Raw genomic sequence first — 18,613 nt, 5'->3', positions numbered from 1 at the left:
GGGGGGGGGGGGGGGGGGGGGTGGAGAGAAACCTCTCTCCATGGAATGCGGTTTTCCATGCTTTTGGTTGCAGACAAGTCAAAGAGGTGTAGATGGGGGAATTTAAGGCGGTTTCAATGTTCAAACGAAGGTTTGTTACAGCTAAAAAGGGGTTCCAACACAGTTCGTAAAGGTTAACAAGGGTTCCAACAAAACAATATGAAAAACAATTTACAGAGATTGCACTCTGTAGGCTGGGTCAAGCTCGACGCAGAGGTTGATTTTGGGGGAGCCTGAGGAGGAGCACCATGCCGGAAGACCCATAAAACTCGTCGGAAATCTAAACATTCAGCTTGGACCGCTGGATATTACCTTTTTGTGGTCAAAGGTTAGGTGAGGTCCGGTTAATAGAGTGCAACATTCCTCTTGTGTTCTCTTTGGGAAACGTGCTTGGAAGAGAAAGTCCACTGGCCACTGGAGCGTTTTATAAAGTCCAAGAGCTTTACAACTGTTAATTCGAGTTTACTACTCATTCATGATTTTTTTTTAATCAATTCAAAAGTTTCTCAAATCAAATATGAGGCAGAAACTTCATTTACCAATTAACAAGAAACTTCCACACGTACAATATAGGGTCCATATAAATAGTTTTGCAGCTATTATTGATCTTGTTTAATCTTTATGTCTTTTCAGACATATAGACAGTTACTTCAATCGACAATGACCCCGTTCGTATCCTTATCCATTTAGCAATTTTTTCTTCGACTTCTATATATGTTTGATTATTGATTTAGTATACAAAAAAAATTCATAAAACCCCACAAGCAGCAAACATAAATTAATAAACTAATCCCATTTGTGGTGTACCGATTCAAATCAAGCCTATTCTTTAATTCAACTGATATTATGATAATGTTTCTCTATTCTCCAAGTTCATTAGTGGTGAACGTATTTCAACTCTTAATCCAAATATATTCAAACGGAATGTCAACTCTCAATGATCTATATAAAAACTGCAAATATGTTTATCCTTTTATTAACTCTTGAGAACCATTTTGGTATAGGCTTTATAGATAGAGATCAAAGAGATGGGTTTCAACGATCCTTCACTAAACGCAATCATCCTTTGGTTTGCTGCCGTAACGTCTCTCGTGACTATCTCCGTTATCTTCGCCCTTCTCGTTCTTTGTTTACTCAAACGCCGTAGGTTTGATGTATCACCTGAAGAAGAGAACGAGCACTACGGAAGAAGAGAGCCACCGTGCCAAGGTCTTAGTGCTTCCGTGATTGCCGCCTTTCCCACCTTCTCTTACAAACCGGATAATAGTGATCCCGAGAGCAACAATCAGGAGATCGAGTGTCCTGTTTGCTTAGGATTAATGCCCAAGAATGTTGTGATTAAGGTTTTACCAAATTGTATGCACATGTTTGATGAGGAATGTATAGGTAAGTGGCTTGAATCACACGCAACTTGTCCTGTGTGTCGTAGACTGGCTCAGCCGATGGCTAGCTGTGGGGATAAGGTATTAGAAAGTATAGTATAGTTGATGGTTATATATGCCAATGTATATTTTTTTTATTTTTTATTTTTGCTAATTGTAATATTATTTCAGATTGATGTGAAATGTACAAATGATATAACTTAACATGCGGCTTTGGGTCATATACTCATACTACATAGATTTGAGATGCTCGATCAAATGAGAAGTCAAACTTTATTTTAGATCCAAGTATGGTTCATTGTCCACTATCTTAGACAGAAGTATCATAATATATTTACATTTATTTATTTGGTTGATTTTCTGGTGTAAGTATACATATATAATAATTCCACTTTCTTGTAGAGACGCTAGAGTATAGAACGGGTTTTGAGAATATATCAATCAAATTTGTTATTAGACAGTCTTTGGTCTTTTACTTTACATATAGTGAAGACCTCAAAAACCTATGCAAATAAATACTATTGTTGATCCTAGGTGGCTTAATTAAAAGACTAATTTCGTGGGAATTGTTATCTCTTTAGTCTTTAAAATCAAGACAAAAGTTTATACGCTTTATGAATCAGAAGGTCTCGAAGTAGAAGAAAAGTTAATGAAGCCCTTTTGGTGCTTTACGGTTTGAAGCTCGAGATCCAAACTTAACGTAACAGTACGTTGGAAGCGTATGTACGACTCATTAACTAGCAAGTAGCAACTACTCGCACTATGTCAGGCGTGTGGAGTCTTGTAGACTTGAAGTTTAGGTTCTTATATAAAAGAGAGATCACACATTTGGGAAACATGAAGAAGAGAAAGTTTTGTATTTTTCGGTGAGATGTAGAACCTGAAAAGATGTGATTGGATTTGTATCTACCCTGTAATGAGTTATTAATAAATAAGTGTTGAAAAAGAAAAGCCATTAACAGGTCTTATTAGAGGTCTGTCAACTTACCAGAGGTCTTCATTGGATGGATCGAGGAATGTATCTCTTCGGCTAGTTTTTCAATCTCAGTAAATGGGCAAACAGGTGGTTTCTTTAAGAGCACTAAGGGTCTGAGACAGGGGGATGCTCTATCGCCTTATTTGTTTGTATTGGCCATGCAGGTTTTTTCGGGTCTGTTGCACTCAAGGTATGAATCGGGTTATATATCCTACCATCAAGGAATTTCTGATTTGGAGATCTCCCATCTCATGTTTGCAGATGACGTGATGATATTCTTTGATGGGAATAGTTCTTCCTTACATGGTATTTATGAAACTCTAGAGGACTTTGCAGGCTGGTTAGGGTTGCACATAAATAGGGAGAAGACACAACTCTTTCACGCAGGCTTGAGCCAATTCGAATCCAATGCTTTGTCAAGTTATGGATTCACATATGGGTCTCTGCCTATTAGATATTTGGGTCTGCCCCTTATGAGTAGAAAGCTAAAAGTTGCAGAATACGCCCCTCTTATTGAGAAGATTTCAGCTCGATTCAATTCCTGGACTACCAGATCTCTATCATTTGCAGGCAGACTTCAATTGATTGCATCTGTAATTTCTGGAACTGATAACTTTTGGATATCCACCTTCATTCTCCCTCTTGGTTGTACTAAGAAAATTGAATCTTTATGTTCAAGTTTTCTTTGGTCTGGTAGTATCGATAAGAGAGGAATGGTGAAAGTGGCTTGGTCTCAAGTCTGCTTGCCAAAAAATGAAGGAGGCCTGGGATTAAGGAGGTTTGCGGAGTGGAATAGAACTCTATGCTTAAGAATGATTTGGCTCCTGTTTTCTAACAGTGGCTCTCTCTGGGTTGCCTGGCATAAGCATCACAACTGCACCAATACAACAAGTTTCTGGAATTTGTCTGAAAAACCCACTGATTCATGGAATTGGAAGTGCCTGCTAAGGCTACGAGGTCTAGCTGAGAGATTTCTCAAATGTAACATTGGTAATGGCAGGCTCGCCAGCTTCTGGTTTGACAATTGGACACCTCTTGGCCCTTTGATCAAAACCATTGGCAGTCACGGCCCTAGAGACCTCATAATTGAGTTAAATGCAAAGGTTTCTGATGCATGCAGTTCTGAAGGTTGGAAGTTGGCAGATCCGAGATATGAGCAGACACTGAGCCTTCATGTGCATCTAACGAGTATAGAAAAGCCAAGTGATGAGAAAGGTTCAGACAATTATGAATGGATGGTAGATAACAAAGACTGCAATGGCTTCTCTTCAGCTAAAACTTGGTCTGTGCTAAGACCAAGAGCGGCTACAGTCGATTGGTACACTTCTGTTTGGTTCAAAGGGGCCACACCTAAACATGCTTTCTTTATGTGGACTGCAAACCTTGATCGTCTGCCTACAAAAATCAGACTTGAGCGCTGGGGTCTGCAGATCAATACATCATGCACTCTTTGTTCCGCTCATGCTGAAACAAGAGATCATTTGTTGTTGTCGTGTGATTACGCTCTGTTCCTATGAAATGCAGTGAGCAGGAGATTGGAACAGCCACCCATATCTTTTCTTACATGGTCTGATTTACTCTCTTGGACGAAGGTTAAGAACAACAGGTCGCCACCTATCCTGCGTAAACTGATTGCACAATCAGTATTGTATGCCATCTGGAAACAACGTAATAACCTGCACCACAATCAGATTCCTGTGTTGCTATCGGTACTTTTCAAGTATATTGACCGTGAGATCAAGAACACCATCACTGCCAGAATTCTCAACAAGCGCTTCAAGAAGTTGATGAGCTTATGGATTTAACGAAGTTAGTACTTTCTCTAATTTGTCTTGTTGCTTTCTTGTTTTATCTTTTTGCCGAAAAACCAACTACACAGGCTGTATAATTTGTATTACTAAACTATTTATATTTATATGATATTTGCAATTAAAAAAAAAAAAAAGGTCTTACTGTATATGTATTGTCGAATCCCTATAATGGTTGAACCTGCATGCATGCCAACACCTAAATTTCAGATGATTTGTTACTAAAGTTAATAATTTATTTATTTTGGGATTATTAACATCAATCACAGCGGTCGAACGCGCTGTCATCGAAAAGATAGGGATATACCAATGTAATGTTCTCTAAAATCGAAATGAATCACAAAATCACTAGTCGATAATATAGTATCATAAAGTATTGATTTCCGAAAATGTCCGAGCACGTGATTTACGTTGGATCGTAGGGTACAGGCCATTACAGGTAGGAGCCTAATTTGATACAGATGACGCAAAGATATACATGATGCAACATCATTATTGTGATGTACTGATTTTTACATATTCAAAACCATAATAAAAAGTGAAAATTAACACACACACACACACATTCGGATAGTTAAATTAATTATTTTTCCTTAAACTGTGACGAAGGATTTGTAATGGGGCCATATAAGCCAATATAAAGATGAAATGACAACCGCATTTTCAAGTAGAGAAAACTAACTCTATGCTACAAATATGATGCAGCACTTAACACTAAACCCAAAAAAAAACTATATATGAGTGAACAACTGAACATATTGCATAAAGGTTGTTTGAAAAAATTAAAAAAATCACCCAAATTAAACATTTTAACAGAAATAAAGAGTAAAAGACAAGAAACCTATTGACTAATAATATTTCACAAGTGGGTTTTATATTGTGGACAGCTTTTGTTTTTGGGACCATTATATAATCTTCATTTTGATCCAAAATAAATGAATATCCCCAAAATCTCCGATTAATCATTAATGTTCTCTGATCCTCGCCAGCTTCTTGAATTAGAAAATAAAATTTCCACTTATAAAATTTTCATATAGGCCCTTCTTCTTATTATAAATTAACAATACATATATGATTCACTTTTCCTAAAAGAAATCTTTCACTGAGTAAAATTTTGAACTAAGAAATAAAGAGATCAATATGTGAATCTTCAATAACTATGAGGGTTATCAAACAATTATGCACATTTCTTCACGAAAGCGAAACTTCAAAAAAATGATTATAAAGTTACAATATTAAAGTAATTTCTAGGTGGAAGAGAATCACAATATTTTTTCCAGAGAGAAAATCACGGAAACCGATGTAGATTCTCTATCTCCTCTCCTCCAGGTAGTTCATTTCATACATACATACATACATATAATCCTAAAGAAAGATCTAAAGAAACCTAAAAACATGGAGATTTTTTTGAATTTTCTTTAACTCTTCCCATGACTTTTCTCACTGCGCACGAAGAGCCTATTTCTTCTCTCCAGATCTTACTTTTTCTATCTATCAAACCATCTCTCCCATTTCATTTCTGAAAAAGAAAAAAAAAAATGTGTAGTAACAACAACACAAGTGGTGGAAGCTATCGAGAGTTACAGTTACGTGAAGATGATGATGAGTACTCTGGTTCTTGTCGGAAGAAACAGAAGAAAAGTGAAAAAGTACGGCGAAGAGGACCTGGTGTAGCCGAACTAGAGAAGATCCGTCTTCAAGAAGAGCACAAATCTCCACTTTCTTTATTACAAAACATGGATCATCATCATCACACTCTCTTTGCTCCGTCGTCCCATGATTTAGTGATGATTCCTCCTAACTTTGCTTTGCCGGAGAAACTGCCGTCTTTACCGGGGTTTCCTTTACCGTACGGATCTTTGGTTCCTCCGGCGCCGGTTTTTCAGAGGAAGCAGCAACAGTCTCTAACGGTATGAAAGAGAGAATGATTACGAATTTATGATTAATCTCTTTCTTTAATTATGTCACAAATACTTTATCAAAAAAATACAAAAATATGTCACAAATTTATTAACATTTTTATTATTAAATTTAAATTTAATGATTTTTGAAGATGAATCTCCCGAATCCACCTCTAGGACAAGGGAGATTTTATCAATTCATAGAGCCCCCTTCAAACCAAACCAATTCTGTCTCTCAGTTTCTTGAGGAAGAAAATAAAAAGGTACTATGTTTTATTATTTCCATAAACTATATAATAAGACGTAACGTTTTCTAATGTGTTTTTGATTTGTTTCTTTGATATTTTTCCATAGATGGTCAATGCGAAGAAGAGGCCATGGCATTTTCTTTCTGACACCACGGAACCTAGCGTTGGACCAACCACAACAACAATTTTAAGGTTTCTTTGTTTTTTTGTTTTTTTGGCTCGGCTCATTTTCTTGATATATCAAAAACCTAATCTTGAATGTGTAACGTATATGTTTAAGGGACGCGATACAAAACCGGTCGCTTGGTATAAGTCCGGTTCAAGATTTCGGTACAACAATTAGCAATCCCATCGCCATTGATTCACCTAATTCTTCCATTCCAAGCTTTCCACGTCATTACCCGAGGTTTATCCCACTTGGCTTACAGGTAACTAAAATTTTTACCCGAGGTTTACCCGAGGTTTTTCCTGTTATAATTTTTTGCTATATATATCCATCTCTTAATTTGATGAAGCTGCTTACACCGGTTCATCAAATCATCTTGGTTTTAGTACGAACAACAACAACAACTGAAAGACTTTGATGAGAAGGATATGCAATGGAGAAGTAATAAGCCGTTCTATAGCTTCATACCCTCTGAAGATCGGAGCAATGCTGACCGAGAACGACAATCCTGGGACCAGTATGAATCAGCCGCTGATCATGGAATCGATCTCAGCCTTAAGTTATAGTGACTTTAGAAACAACTTTAGTCTTTTGTATCTTTGGATATATATCAATTAACTTCCCCACAACTCTATTAGTTTGTGATTCATGGACGAACCAAGACTTGTTGACAAGAAGGTTTGTTTGTAACACTGAAAAGTCTTAGTAAAATCTTTCACTTGAGTTCCTAATAAAAACTGCTATTGTCGTTAACAATGATACTATGGACAAACAGAACAAACCCAATTGTTTCTTGAAATCTTGGTTAAGCTGTCTATGCAAGTGGATATGAAGCTCAGACATCACCATGATCTAAGATATAATTATGGCTTAAGATAAAACAGGAATCCAAACCTTAATAGCCGTTCATATACTGTCAAAAACAGAGTTTAATCAAAGGAACATGGCCTTTATTAAGCTCTCATCCACAATATGAAAACGGATAAACACTTTTGAAAATGATAAGACTTTAAGTCTGATTATAGCTAAAAGGTGAAAGCTTAGCTTTGACCCCTAAGATGAAAATGGATATAGATAAGGACAAGAGAAAAGATATACATGGAAAAGGCCAATACACAGATCCAGAACGGATAAGTAGATCTCACATAAGCCGGTAAGCCAATTGCCATGCCAATTACCACAACAAGAAGAGCTTCTATTGAGTAGTCCCATTTCAGTCCTTTCGTGTATACAATCGCCAATGTTATCGACATTCCCATCAGATTGTTCATCGTAACATCTCTGTAGATCTGCATGCAGAACCCCACAAACAAAAAGCTCTTAAAGATAAAGTTTTCAATCAATGTAATGTGGTAATGAAAATGTAGTAGAAAGTAAACTAACCTCAGAGAACTTTTCAGATGCGATTCTTGCTTTGTCTTTCTTTCGACAGAAGTGTGCAGATAAAGTGTTCTTTAAGTTTCTAACCAAAGGGATTACTGCAAATACGGAGTAGAAAGAAGGAACTCCAGCTGAATACGATAAGAGTCCAATGTTTACCATAAATGGTTTAGCAAGAAAGACGACAATTAGCATCCCACCGATGACTTTGATCACAGCTCTTAAGGTTCTCAGGGAGAGGAACTTAGCAACAAGACTTTTCTTTGGCATTTCCAGCTTTAAAACTCCAGCTTCCTCGCCCTGCGACAGATTCGCGACATGCACGGAATCGGAGGCTGTTCTGTAAATGCATGTATTGTTCCCTCTTGGAGTGTCTTGGTTATCAAATTTGTATTGATTCAGTAGTTTCATTATCCCTTCTTCGAATTCGTTCTCGTCTAATTCCCCATTTTTGTCCTTGTCGAACTCCGCAAGTAAAGTGCTTGCAAACTCATTAATGTCACATTTCATCTTTCCAAAAACTCCAAACTCTACGGTTAAGTCTTTAAGCTCCGAGATTTGAATCTTGCCATCTTTGTTCCTATCGATTTTATCGAACAGACTAGAGAAAAAGCAGTAAACTTGCAATGTAAGAAAGCAGAAAACAGAGCAAACTGAAATAGTTATTGATTAAGACAAAAACAGAATTGAACCTTTTCAAGCTTTCTTTACTTAGTTGTCCATCTCTAATAAGTGTTGGAGGAGAAAAGCTCTGCAAATGCTTATGAACTTCAAACATGAGCTCAAACTTGGCGTGATCTAAACTCTACTTTTGGTCTGCCATATCAAAATATTGTAAGTTTCCCACAAAAGAAATCCACCAGTAAGACAACAAAGCAAATCAGTTGCAAGCGTTATAGGCATTACTTCTTGTTTCATAGAGCTCATACCGAGTACACAAAGTAGATAATGGTTGAAGAACATGAGATTATGAGTGTGATCAACATAATGATGTCACTCCAAGGTTGTGCATCAAATAAATCAGGCAATGTCACCAAGAGAAATGGAATTAGAGTCAGTAGCATAATCCCTGCAGGTTTCTTGTTCTTAGGATCCGCCTCTACGCTTGCTTCTGCAGAGAGCAAGAAACCGCAAAATCAAACAGACTTCACACAAAAAGAAAAGAGAATGAATCTGCAAGTCTTTTTAACATACCAACAACACTTTTCAATATCTTCATCCTATAAAACCCCCTTCTTGGATTCTTTGTGTCCTGTATATATTAAAAGATCATATTTATTAAAATGAGAACTTGTTATTAAACTCTTATACTAAACAGATTAGAACAAATGAATCTTTTCTTACCGAGGTTGTTCTTTTGATGGATGATCCTCTTCTGATTGACGGATCTGGATTAGGACTGGTCAAACCAAAGACAACACAAGCTCCCCATTGCATTGTCAGAGCAAAAATTGTGTGTCCTATTGTAACTCCTACGTTGTTTCCCACAATCATGAGAGCACCTTCGTGTGTCGCTGCTAGTCCTGGTGCTAAGATCAAGAAAAACAAGAAGTAAGTTAAGATTGTCAAAGTTTATATTTTCAACTCATTTCTTAGTGAGAAGGATCCTTACATATCATAAGGGCAATTCTTGGGAACATTGTAAGGAGAGGGAAGACAATACCGCCGTAGAACCCGACCTCAAAGATTACAAAGAGTTTTGATCTTCCTTCAGACAAGAAATAGTCACCAATGATCAAGAGACACCCAAAGGAGAAAACTTGGAAGATATAACCTCCAATATTGTCTGCACATGGAAGGAACCCGTAGACATGAGTGCAACCTGCCTTGGCGACGTTCTTTTGAGGATCGAGAGTGAGAAGCTTGTAATCCGAGGCGTCATGGACTCCATCAGAGATCAAGATCGAGTTATTCGGAGGGACAGGACTTAAGACACGAGAGCTCACACCAGATATGATCAGAGCCAAAGAGAAAATGAAAAAGAAGAGAGTAAATGGGCAATGTGGGTGGATAGGCCTCCTCCTGAATGAGGATGTTTGCATGTGAGCTGATTTCACTGTGATAAAACGAAATATATAACTAAAAGCTTTGTGGAAGTTTTCTACTCAAGAGTGTGTTGTTAAGTGACTGAGGTTGAAGAGAAGAGAAGAGAAGAAGAGTATCAATTTTCAGAAATGGCAACTGTTCTTACAATCTTTTTGTTGCTTATATAATCGAGATCTACAAAACCATTTTAATATTTTATACTTGACCCAATATGGCTACTTAATCTATACTTTAAAAGTAGGCTAACTCTTTCCCTCAGCTTGACACGTCAGCACCCAAGAAAGTGATACATGTACTTTTCCTTTTAACAAAATAAACGAAAATAAATCTGGACCTAATTCTAATGTAGCCCATTAGTGTCAAACCACTCACAGCCCAGGTGCACATCAAAAACTTTGGCTTCACACAAATGCTCGGCTGGTCAAATTTAAAACAAAAAATAAAAAATAAAAGATCAATTCAGTTTTTTAAAAAAATCCCAAATTGTTGATCTCCTCCTCGTCTTCTTTGCCATGAAACCATGGTCCGACTTGATCAATCATGCTTCATTTCTTCTACTTTGTTCCACCATAATCCAAGGGATTCTGCTTCAAATCTTCTTAGTCTAGCCTAAAATCTGTTCACCGAGCACTTAACCGTCAGTCATAAAAAAAAAGGGTTATATCAGCGTGTTGTAATTTTTTCTGGGTATGTTCTATAATTCTGTAAAACCATATATGAGTGTTGTTATTTTTGTTTCCGTCGCCGGCATTTTGACCACCCTCCGCTCCGCCGTTGTCTCTGGCATCCTTCCTTCTCTTACCTATATCGATCTCTCTGTGAGTTTCCGATTCACTAAAACTTGTTGAGATCGTCTTTAAGCCACCTAAGCACTTAAGACTGTGTCACGTGTATTCTGCAGCTCACTTTCTGTTTTTTTTTTTAAGTATAGATTCGCTGATGACGGCTAATCCAGGAATGGCGTCGCTTGTGACGCAGCGGTGGTGTTGGGCTTCGATTCTTCTATTTCTCTCCTTGTTCGTCCAATCTTCGTCAGTGATTTACTGCGGTGGTGAAGATTGCTATGCTCTCCTCGAGTTTGTATTTCTTGTTCCGCTAATCGTTTTGAAACTCAGATTTCAAAGTTCCCAATGTTTTCTCTTGATCTGTTTGCATTGTATTTGATTTGATCTTGGTCTTAATTGTTTTAAATTGCTGATTTAGATGTATTGGTTTCAGTCATCCAGATTAGAATCCGGATTCTGAATCGAAGAAACCTTTGTGAAACCGAACAAATTGAGTAGAAGCAAAAGATCCTTTATTGGTTTTTGTCACCTGACATCTGGGTTGTTCTCTTCTTATTGGTCTTTATTGCAGTTCAAGAACTTCAGGTTTTGTATACTTCACTTAATAGTCCTTCACAGCTAACCAATTGGAAAAATGGTGGTGGTGATCCATGTGGAGAGTTATGGAAAGGGATTCCTTGTGAAGGCTCAGCAGTTGTCACTATGTAAGAAAATCAGCTTTTCAACTTTTTAAAATTTCCACTTGCATGGATTTGATTCATTCTGGAATGTCTTATGTTTGTTGTTGTCGTGATTGGAACAGAGATATATCGGATTTAGGAGTCTCTGGCACTCTTGGATACTTGCTTCCAGGCTAATGTCACTAAGAAAATTGTATTGTCTTTGGAATTTACTCTGTTTTTCTGTTTGTTTGATCTTTGTGTGTTTTTAAGATTTTGATTTAACAACTGTGGTCTCTCTCTCATTTTGGTTACAGGGATGTTAGTGGTAACACCATCCATGATACACTTCCATATCAATTGCCACCGAATCTCACAAGCATGTAAAGATGTGTTTGTTCTTATAGTATTTACTCACAGTGTTCACTTTCAAACTAACAGTTGAAAGAAATTGTAATGCAGATATCTGTCGAGAAACAACCTAAGTGGTAACCTTCCATATTCCATATCTGCAATGGGTTCTCTTTCGTATATGTGAGTTTGCTATTATAGAACCATAGATTGTGAGAACTAGCATACTTCTTTTTTGCTAGGTATTAAACTTTGAAATGTTACTGTCTAGATATGTAAGTGGCAATTCACTTTCAATGTCGACAGGAGATATCTTAGCCAATCATAAGTCACTTTCAACCTTGTAAGATCTCTTTATCATAGACTTCATAGTCATCACTGCCAGTTTCTAGGTAAAGAGAATACATTTGGATGGCTTATAAAATAATCGGTGGGTCAGTCTCAGACATGAAACTCTAGCAGAGGAGGTATCACAAAATAGTTGGCTTTGCCTTTGTGCTGAAATTTGAATTTTTATGGGTCAGAAATTAGTGATATGTGGTGATGTTACACAAGATTGTAGGCATGACAAAGCGTGGCTGCATGGGAAATTGTCACAACGATGGTGGGTTTTGTTCTATCATTTTTTTACTTATTCAAATGCGTATCAGTAAAAATACATCGCTTGCTTTGTTACTTAAACGATCCATACCATGTAATCCCCTTCCTTAATATATTTCCTCATATGCATCCTAAAAACTCTAGAACGTAATTTGCCTTTTGAGTGGTTCTGTAATTGGAGTGTTTGCTTGGGTTTTTCAGTTACTTATCAAAAAATTGAATCGTTTTTGGATACTTGCCTTGTGGTGAATAATTTGTTTTCCTAACATAAATATTTCAGTAAATACAACTTAGTCGTATATACGTTATCAGTAATGCTAATTAACAAGAAATTGGAAAGGGCAACATTTTAAAAAATAAACTCTTCAGAATCGAGCGTCATAACGAACGAAACGACAACCAAATTTTTTAGACGTGGCAAAAGTATTTAAGATATATAAACAAGTGTCGTGGTGTTTTCCGGGACAGACCATAACTGCTCAATTAACGCTTTGCCAACAAAGCTCTTTTTCAAATTAACACACCCATTTAGTAACTAACATTTAAGTGACGAAACATAATTGACACAAACTGCATAAAATCACATAATATTGTTTAATTATAAATTATTAATGCTTGACTACATATATTTAAATTTATGATTTTTATATTCATATATATAATTATTAACGTTCATATGTTATTAATCTAAATTGAATATTATATTTTTAATTTTTGTTTATGATTTATTATTTTTAAATTGTCTCTAATATATATTTTTACATAATATCATATATATAATATTTTATGTTGTAAATGCCTAAACTCCAACTAGGTATTTCTAGGCGCTAAGCATTGGGTCACCATTACTATTCTATAACTTATGTCCCATTTAGATCAAATATAATTGTTTAACAAGTTGTTGATTTAGTAATAGTAGTTGTTGTTGCAACTGCTGCGGGTGAAAAGAAGGTGTTTGCTATTGTTGTTCCTGCGGTTGTCAAGAAGAAGGAATTGGAATCCTACTACTCCTCAAACATCTATTGCAGAGTATGAAACATCCATTAAGACGACTCCTATTTAACAAATATAATATAAAAATCTACACAAAACATATCAGAAACAGACGTCAAAATACAAAAATACGAAACCAAAAAATAAATAACACAAACGAAAACAGTAACCCGCGCGTAGCGCGGGCACCCACCTTGTCTTATATAATAAGAGAAGGTTTTTTCTAACTTTGTCTAACAATGTGACATTTGACACTCTACTTTTGTGACACATGTCATTCTCATCATTAATTTTAAATTTAACATTCTATTTTTTTATTTGACTTTATTTTATTTGTATCTTATGTGGTTTATAGTTTGTTAAAAAAAGATAATTGTTGTATAGTTTGTTTTTTTGAAATTTTTCAAATATTGTTACAAAAATATATTCCTTCCAATTGTTAGTTTTAGCATCTAATATATTTCATTATGAAATCATACACCATAAAACCTAAAAAAAAATACTGATCAACCCAACTAAAAAATATAAACAAATTGAAACCAATTAAAAATAGAAAATGGTTTCATAATTTTAAAGTAAAAACTGAAACCAAATTAATTTATGATAGGCTAATTTAAAAATATAGAAGATTTTCTAATATATATATATATATATATATCACACTATATTCAATAATCATATAGAATGTATTAAAGACACAACTCAAATTTTTATTTAATAGTATTCTGTAAGTTACAGTTTGACTATCTTTAAAACAATATTTACTATAAAAAAAACGGTATCATAACATAATTGTTTTATCTCTCCCATGAAATAACAGAAAACAATAGTTTCAAAATTAATTTATTGTTAATTATACTATTTATTTTAAAATTATTAGAAATAGAGACAATTTATAGAAGAAAAACATATTTATATTAAATTTGATACACTTTTATTTTCATGAATTTTATAAAAAATTAGTTACACTTAGAGTATAAGATATTTGTTTTGTGATATCGTTTCAATAAATTATTTTAAAATTGACTTATCATATTATAAAATTATTTGTTGTTAACTATTACTTTTATATGTGACAATAAAATTAATATATAAGACAACATAATTTATCTATCAAAGTAAGGTCTTACACCTTTTTTTCTTAGAACATATATCAGTTTTTTCTAAAAAAACCAAACTATAAATAAATTAATTTATCTTAATTATTTATCGAACATACAAAATTTAATTAACTTTGCTGTAACTAATTGACCTATTACTATAAAGTGGTTTCATACATTTCAAAATAAAAACTGAAACCAAATTAATTTATGATAGACTAATTTAAAAATATAAAAGATTTTCTAATATATAAAAAAACTCACATTATATTCAATAATCATATATATTGTATTAAAGACACAACTCAAATTTGTATTTAATAGTAATTTATAAGTTACAGTTTGATTGTCTTTAAAACATATATACTAAAAACATAATGGTATCATAACATAATTGCTTTATCACCCTATGATATAACAGAAAACAATAATTTCAAAAATTAATTTATTGTTAATTATACTATTTATATTTAAAATAAAATAAAAAATATTAAATTTCACACACTTTTCTTTTCAAGATTTTTTTTTATAAAAACTGGTTAAACTTATTGTATAAGATATTTGTTTTGTGATATCGTTTTAATAAATTACTTTAAAATTTACTTATCATATATAAAACTATTTTTCGTTAACTATTACTTTTAGATGATGACAATAAAATTAATATTTAGGACAACATAAAATTATCTATCAAAATAATTAAGTAAGATCTTACATTTTTCTTTCTAGATTATTTATCAGTTTTTTATTTTTCAAAAAAGAAAAAAATATAAAAAAATATAATTAATCTTAACTATTTTACAAAAATACCATATATAGTTGACTTTGCTATAAGTAATGGTCTTATTACTATAGTAACATACTGTTTAAATAATTTCAACAATATATTGTAATAACAAATATTTAATAATATGTACTTTAACTTTCCTCTTTTTCATGACCCTTCTATGAAATACTATATAACATATATAAATTATAAATTGTAGTTGAACCGTAATATTATGAATATTATTTTTTAAGACATATATTAACAATTACATCTGTACATTTCATATATAATTAAATAGAAACTTCATTTTCTAGTAAGTAATAATCATTAATTCATTATAAATGTATTAAATTTTTTATTTAATAAGATTGTTTATTGATGGTTAATATGTATTAATCTTATTATATACGTATAAATAATCGTATTAAACTTATTATTGATGGTTTATAAGTATTAATGTTATTACGTATTAATTCATTGTTTATTATATACAGATAAATAAATTCCATTTGTTCATATTTTGTACTGAGATCTTGATAGCGAATATTAAAAAGACTGAACGGGAGAAGAAATTAACGGGTATCACAATCGCTCGTGATAGTCCTACCGTTTCGCACTTGTTGTTTGATGATGATAGTCTATTTTCTGTAAAGCAGAGGCGACTGAATATCAGACGGTCATGGAAATAATCAGCAATTATGGTCTAGCTTCAGGGCAGGAGGTTAATCTAGAGAAATCTTCTATCATGTGTGGTAAGAAGGTTCCTTCTAAGATAAGGGATCAGTTAAAATCAGTTATTGGTATATCTAAAAAGGGCGGTATGGGTTCTTATTTGGGTATTCCTGAAAACCTCCAAGGTTCAAAAACGAAGGTTTTTGGCTATGTCAAGGATCGGTTGGATGACCGAGTCAATGGTTGGAATGCAAAGTATTTATCGAAAGGGGATAAGGAGATTATGATTAACTCGGTAGCGTTGGCACTTCCTACCCATGTTATGTCGTGTTATAAATTGCCGCAGGAGTTGACGTCTAAATTAACGAGTGTTATTCCCACTTTTTGGTGGAAGTCAAATGATAAGGCTCGAGGTCTACATTGGGTGGCTTGGGATAAATTGTGCAAAGATAAATGTGCAGGGGGACTAGGCTTCAGAGCTCTGGAACAATTTAACGATGCCATGCTAGCGAAACATTTTTGGCGGTTAATTCAATATCCAACGTCCTTAATGGCTCGGGTGATGAAAGGCCAATATTTTAGAAATAAACATCCTCTTATGGCCAAGAAACCAAATAATCCTTCCTTTGCATGGAGGAGTATTTTTTCAACTAAGGATTTGGTGGAACATGGACCGCGGTGGGCGGTAGGCTCGGGTTGTTCTATTTTGGTTTGGCGGGACCCATGGATACCAGATATTCGGCCACGTCCAGCAAATGGTCGGGGAAGATTTTTGCTACCGAGTTTGATGGTTAACCACTTAATAAATCCTTTCACGAAGGATTGGCATTTGCCTATCCTGGAGGAGTTTCTGGACCCGGCGGATATACCGATTATTCGGAGTATGGCGGTCAGTAAAGTTCAGAAACCGGATCGATTAGTATGGCATTTTACCAAGTCAGGGAAGTATACGGTTAAATCAGGATATCGGTTAGCCTGTTATTTAATGGCGGATGTTGAATACGGGCCGAAATGTATGGCCCTTCGGGCCCAATCGTGGAAACTTGAAGTTCCCCCGAAGGTTCAACACTTCTTCTGGCAGATTGCTTCGGGTACTCTCCCAGTGTTAGAACGGCAAGCGCATCGGGGTGTTCGGTGTGATACTCTGTGCAAACGATGTGCGTCTGCGACAGTAACTATAAATCACGCTCTCTTTAAGTGTCCTCGTTCGCGAGATGTTTGGGCGTTGTCCCCGATATTGTTAGTTCTAGATGGCTTCCCATATGCTTCAATCTATGCAAATCTAGATTTTATTTTCTGGCGGGCGGCTTCCCAGTCGAGGGTTTCTGATATAGCTTGTCGTCTCCCCTGGATTCTTTGGTCACTTTGGAAGGATAGGAATAAAAAAGTTTACCAGGGTTCAGAGGCCGAGCCGGTGGATATTTTAGTTCAGGCGACTAATGATAAATTATTGTGGGAGGAAGTCAACTCTTTCTCGGGGAGTTATCTGCATCCTCCGCCAATGTTGGAGGACAAGGGATCTTTTCCTCGGTGTCAGATTGATGGTTCATGGAAAGGTTCAGACCCTTTTCAAGGTCTGGGTTGGTGGTGTTGTAGTGGTGTAGATTCGACGCTTCTTCTGGGCGCACGGAGTCATAGACGCGGTCCTACATCCTTACACGCGGAGTTACAATCTCTGATCTGGGTTATGGAGTCTCTGTTGGCGGTTGGAGTTGCCTGTCAGATTTTTGAGACGGACTGTACAGAATTAGTGGCGATGGTGCAAACGCCTGATGATTGGCCTGCTTTTTCGAGTCTCTTGGAGGAGTTATTTTTGCTCATATCATCTTTTCCTTCCTTCACACTAATCCGGATCACACGAGAGCTCAACGTAAGGGCAGATTGCTCGCCTGTTCTTCAAGATCTTTAATTTCTGAAACTTCATTTGTAAACTCTTATCTTTTGGTTTGGACAACCAATTTTGAAATTATTTTTTAATTTAATTAATGTTTGGTTAAAAAAGATAAATTTCATTTTTTTTAAAGTACTTCAAAAATATTTGATGGTTCGTGGACTATTCGAATTCAAAAATCTACAATAGTTGACAAAAAAAAATTAAGAACAACGTGCAATCACATTTCTCCATGCACCAATGGCCACGATCACGTGAGTTTTATTAAAACCACTATTTAAAAGATATAAAAACAGGTTTTATTTGTTTTACTTACATGTTTAATAAATGGTATAATATTTATTAGTTAAATTCTAACTTTACATTTTGACCAAGTGGATACAGTTGCTAGATCCACCGTATTCGATAATTATCAAAAGCTGACTACAAATCAAGAAGCAAATGTCCTCTCTTTTTTTTAGTACTGCAAGTTTTTGATAAATACGAGATATATATAATATTTTACAGTGAAAATCATCTATTTAACCGAATATCCAGATTCAATCGTTATCTTAACAACAAATTTCCAGTTGATTCCAAAACATATATAGATCAAAAAGTTAATATCCAAATTGAATAGAGTAGTCAAGTAGAGTACATATACCACCAAAAGTTTATATCTTCTGATCAGCCTTTCACTTTAAAACACCCAAAGAGCTTTGTCGTCATAATTGTTTATCTCTTATGATCGATCCATTTTTTTTTTCTCATCACAATACTTTCATAAAGACATCAAATTTGGTAGTTCCAACATTAGGTTAAATTCAAATTATGGAATTTCTGACATTATTATGGGTTTTTTTTTGGG

At 34.9% G+C, this 18,613-nt stretch overlaps 2 protein-coding genes and 1 pseudogene across 2 annotated transcripts; 2 read left to right on the top strand and 1 right to left on the bottom strand.

Annotated features, from left to right (window-relative positions):
• Nucleotides 854-1,625, top strand: LOC104700039 (RING-H2 finger protein ATL39-like). Its single transcript, XM_010415483.2, has one exon. The coding sequence runs from the start codon at nt 1,068-1,070 to the stop codon at nt 1,521-1,523; it is 456 nt and encodes a 151-aa protein (XP_010413785.1). The 5' UTR covers nt 854-1,067; the 3' UTR covers nt 1,524-1,625.
• On the top strand, nt 5,477-7,371 carry LOC104700037 (protein SPEAR2-like). Its single transcript, XM_010415482.2, has 5 exons — nt 5,477-6,115; nt 6,259-6,369; nt 6,461-6,546; nt 6,635-6,782; nt 6,907-7,371. Exons 1-5 carry the CDS (start codon nt 5,744-5,746, stop codon nt 7,084-7,086), a joined length of 897 nt encoding a protein of 298 aa, XP_010413784.1. The 5' UTR covers nt 5,477-5,743; the 3' UTR covers nt 7,087-7,371.
• On the bottom strand, nt 7,399-10,085 carry LOC104700036 (annotated as a pseudogene).

Source organism: Camelina sativa, chromosome 7, assembly GCF_000633955.1.
Source record: "Camelina sativa cultivar DH55 chromosome 7, Cs, whole genome shotgun sequence".
NCBI lineage: Eukaryota > Viridiplantae > Streptophyta > Magnoliopsida > Brassicales > Brassicaceae > Camelina > Camelina sativa.
The sequence above is the reverse complement of the archived record's forward strand: the minus strand, read 5'-3'. Positions and strand labels throughout refer to the sequence as shown.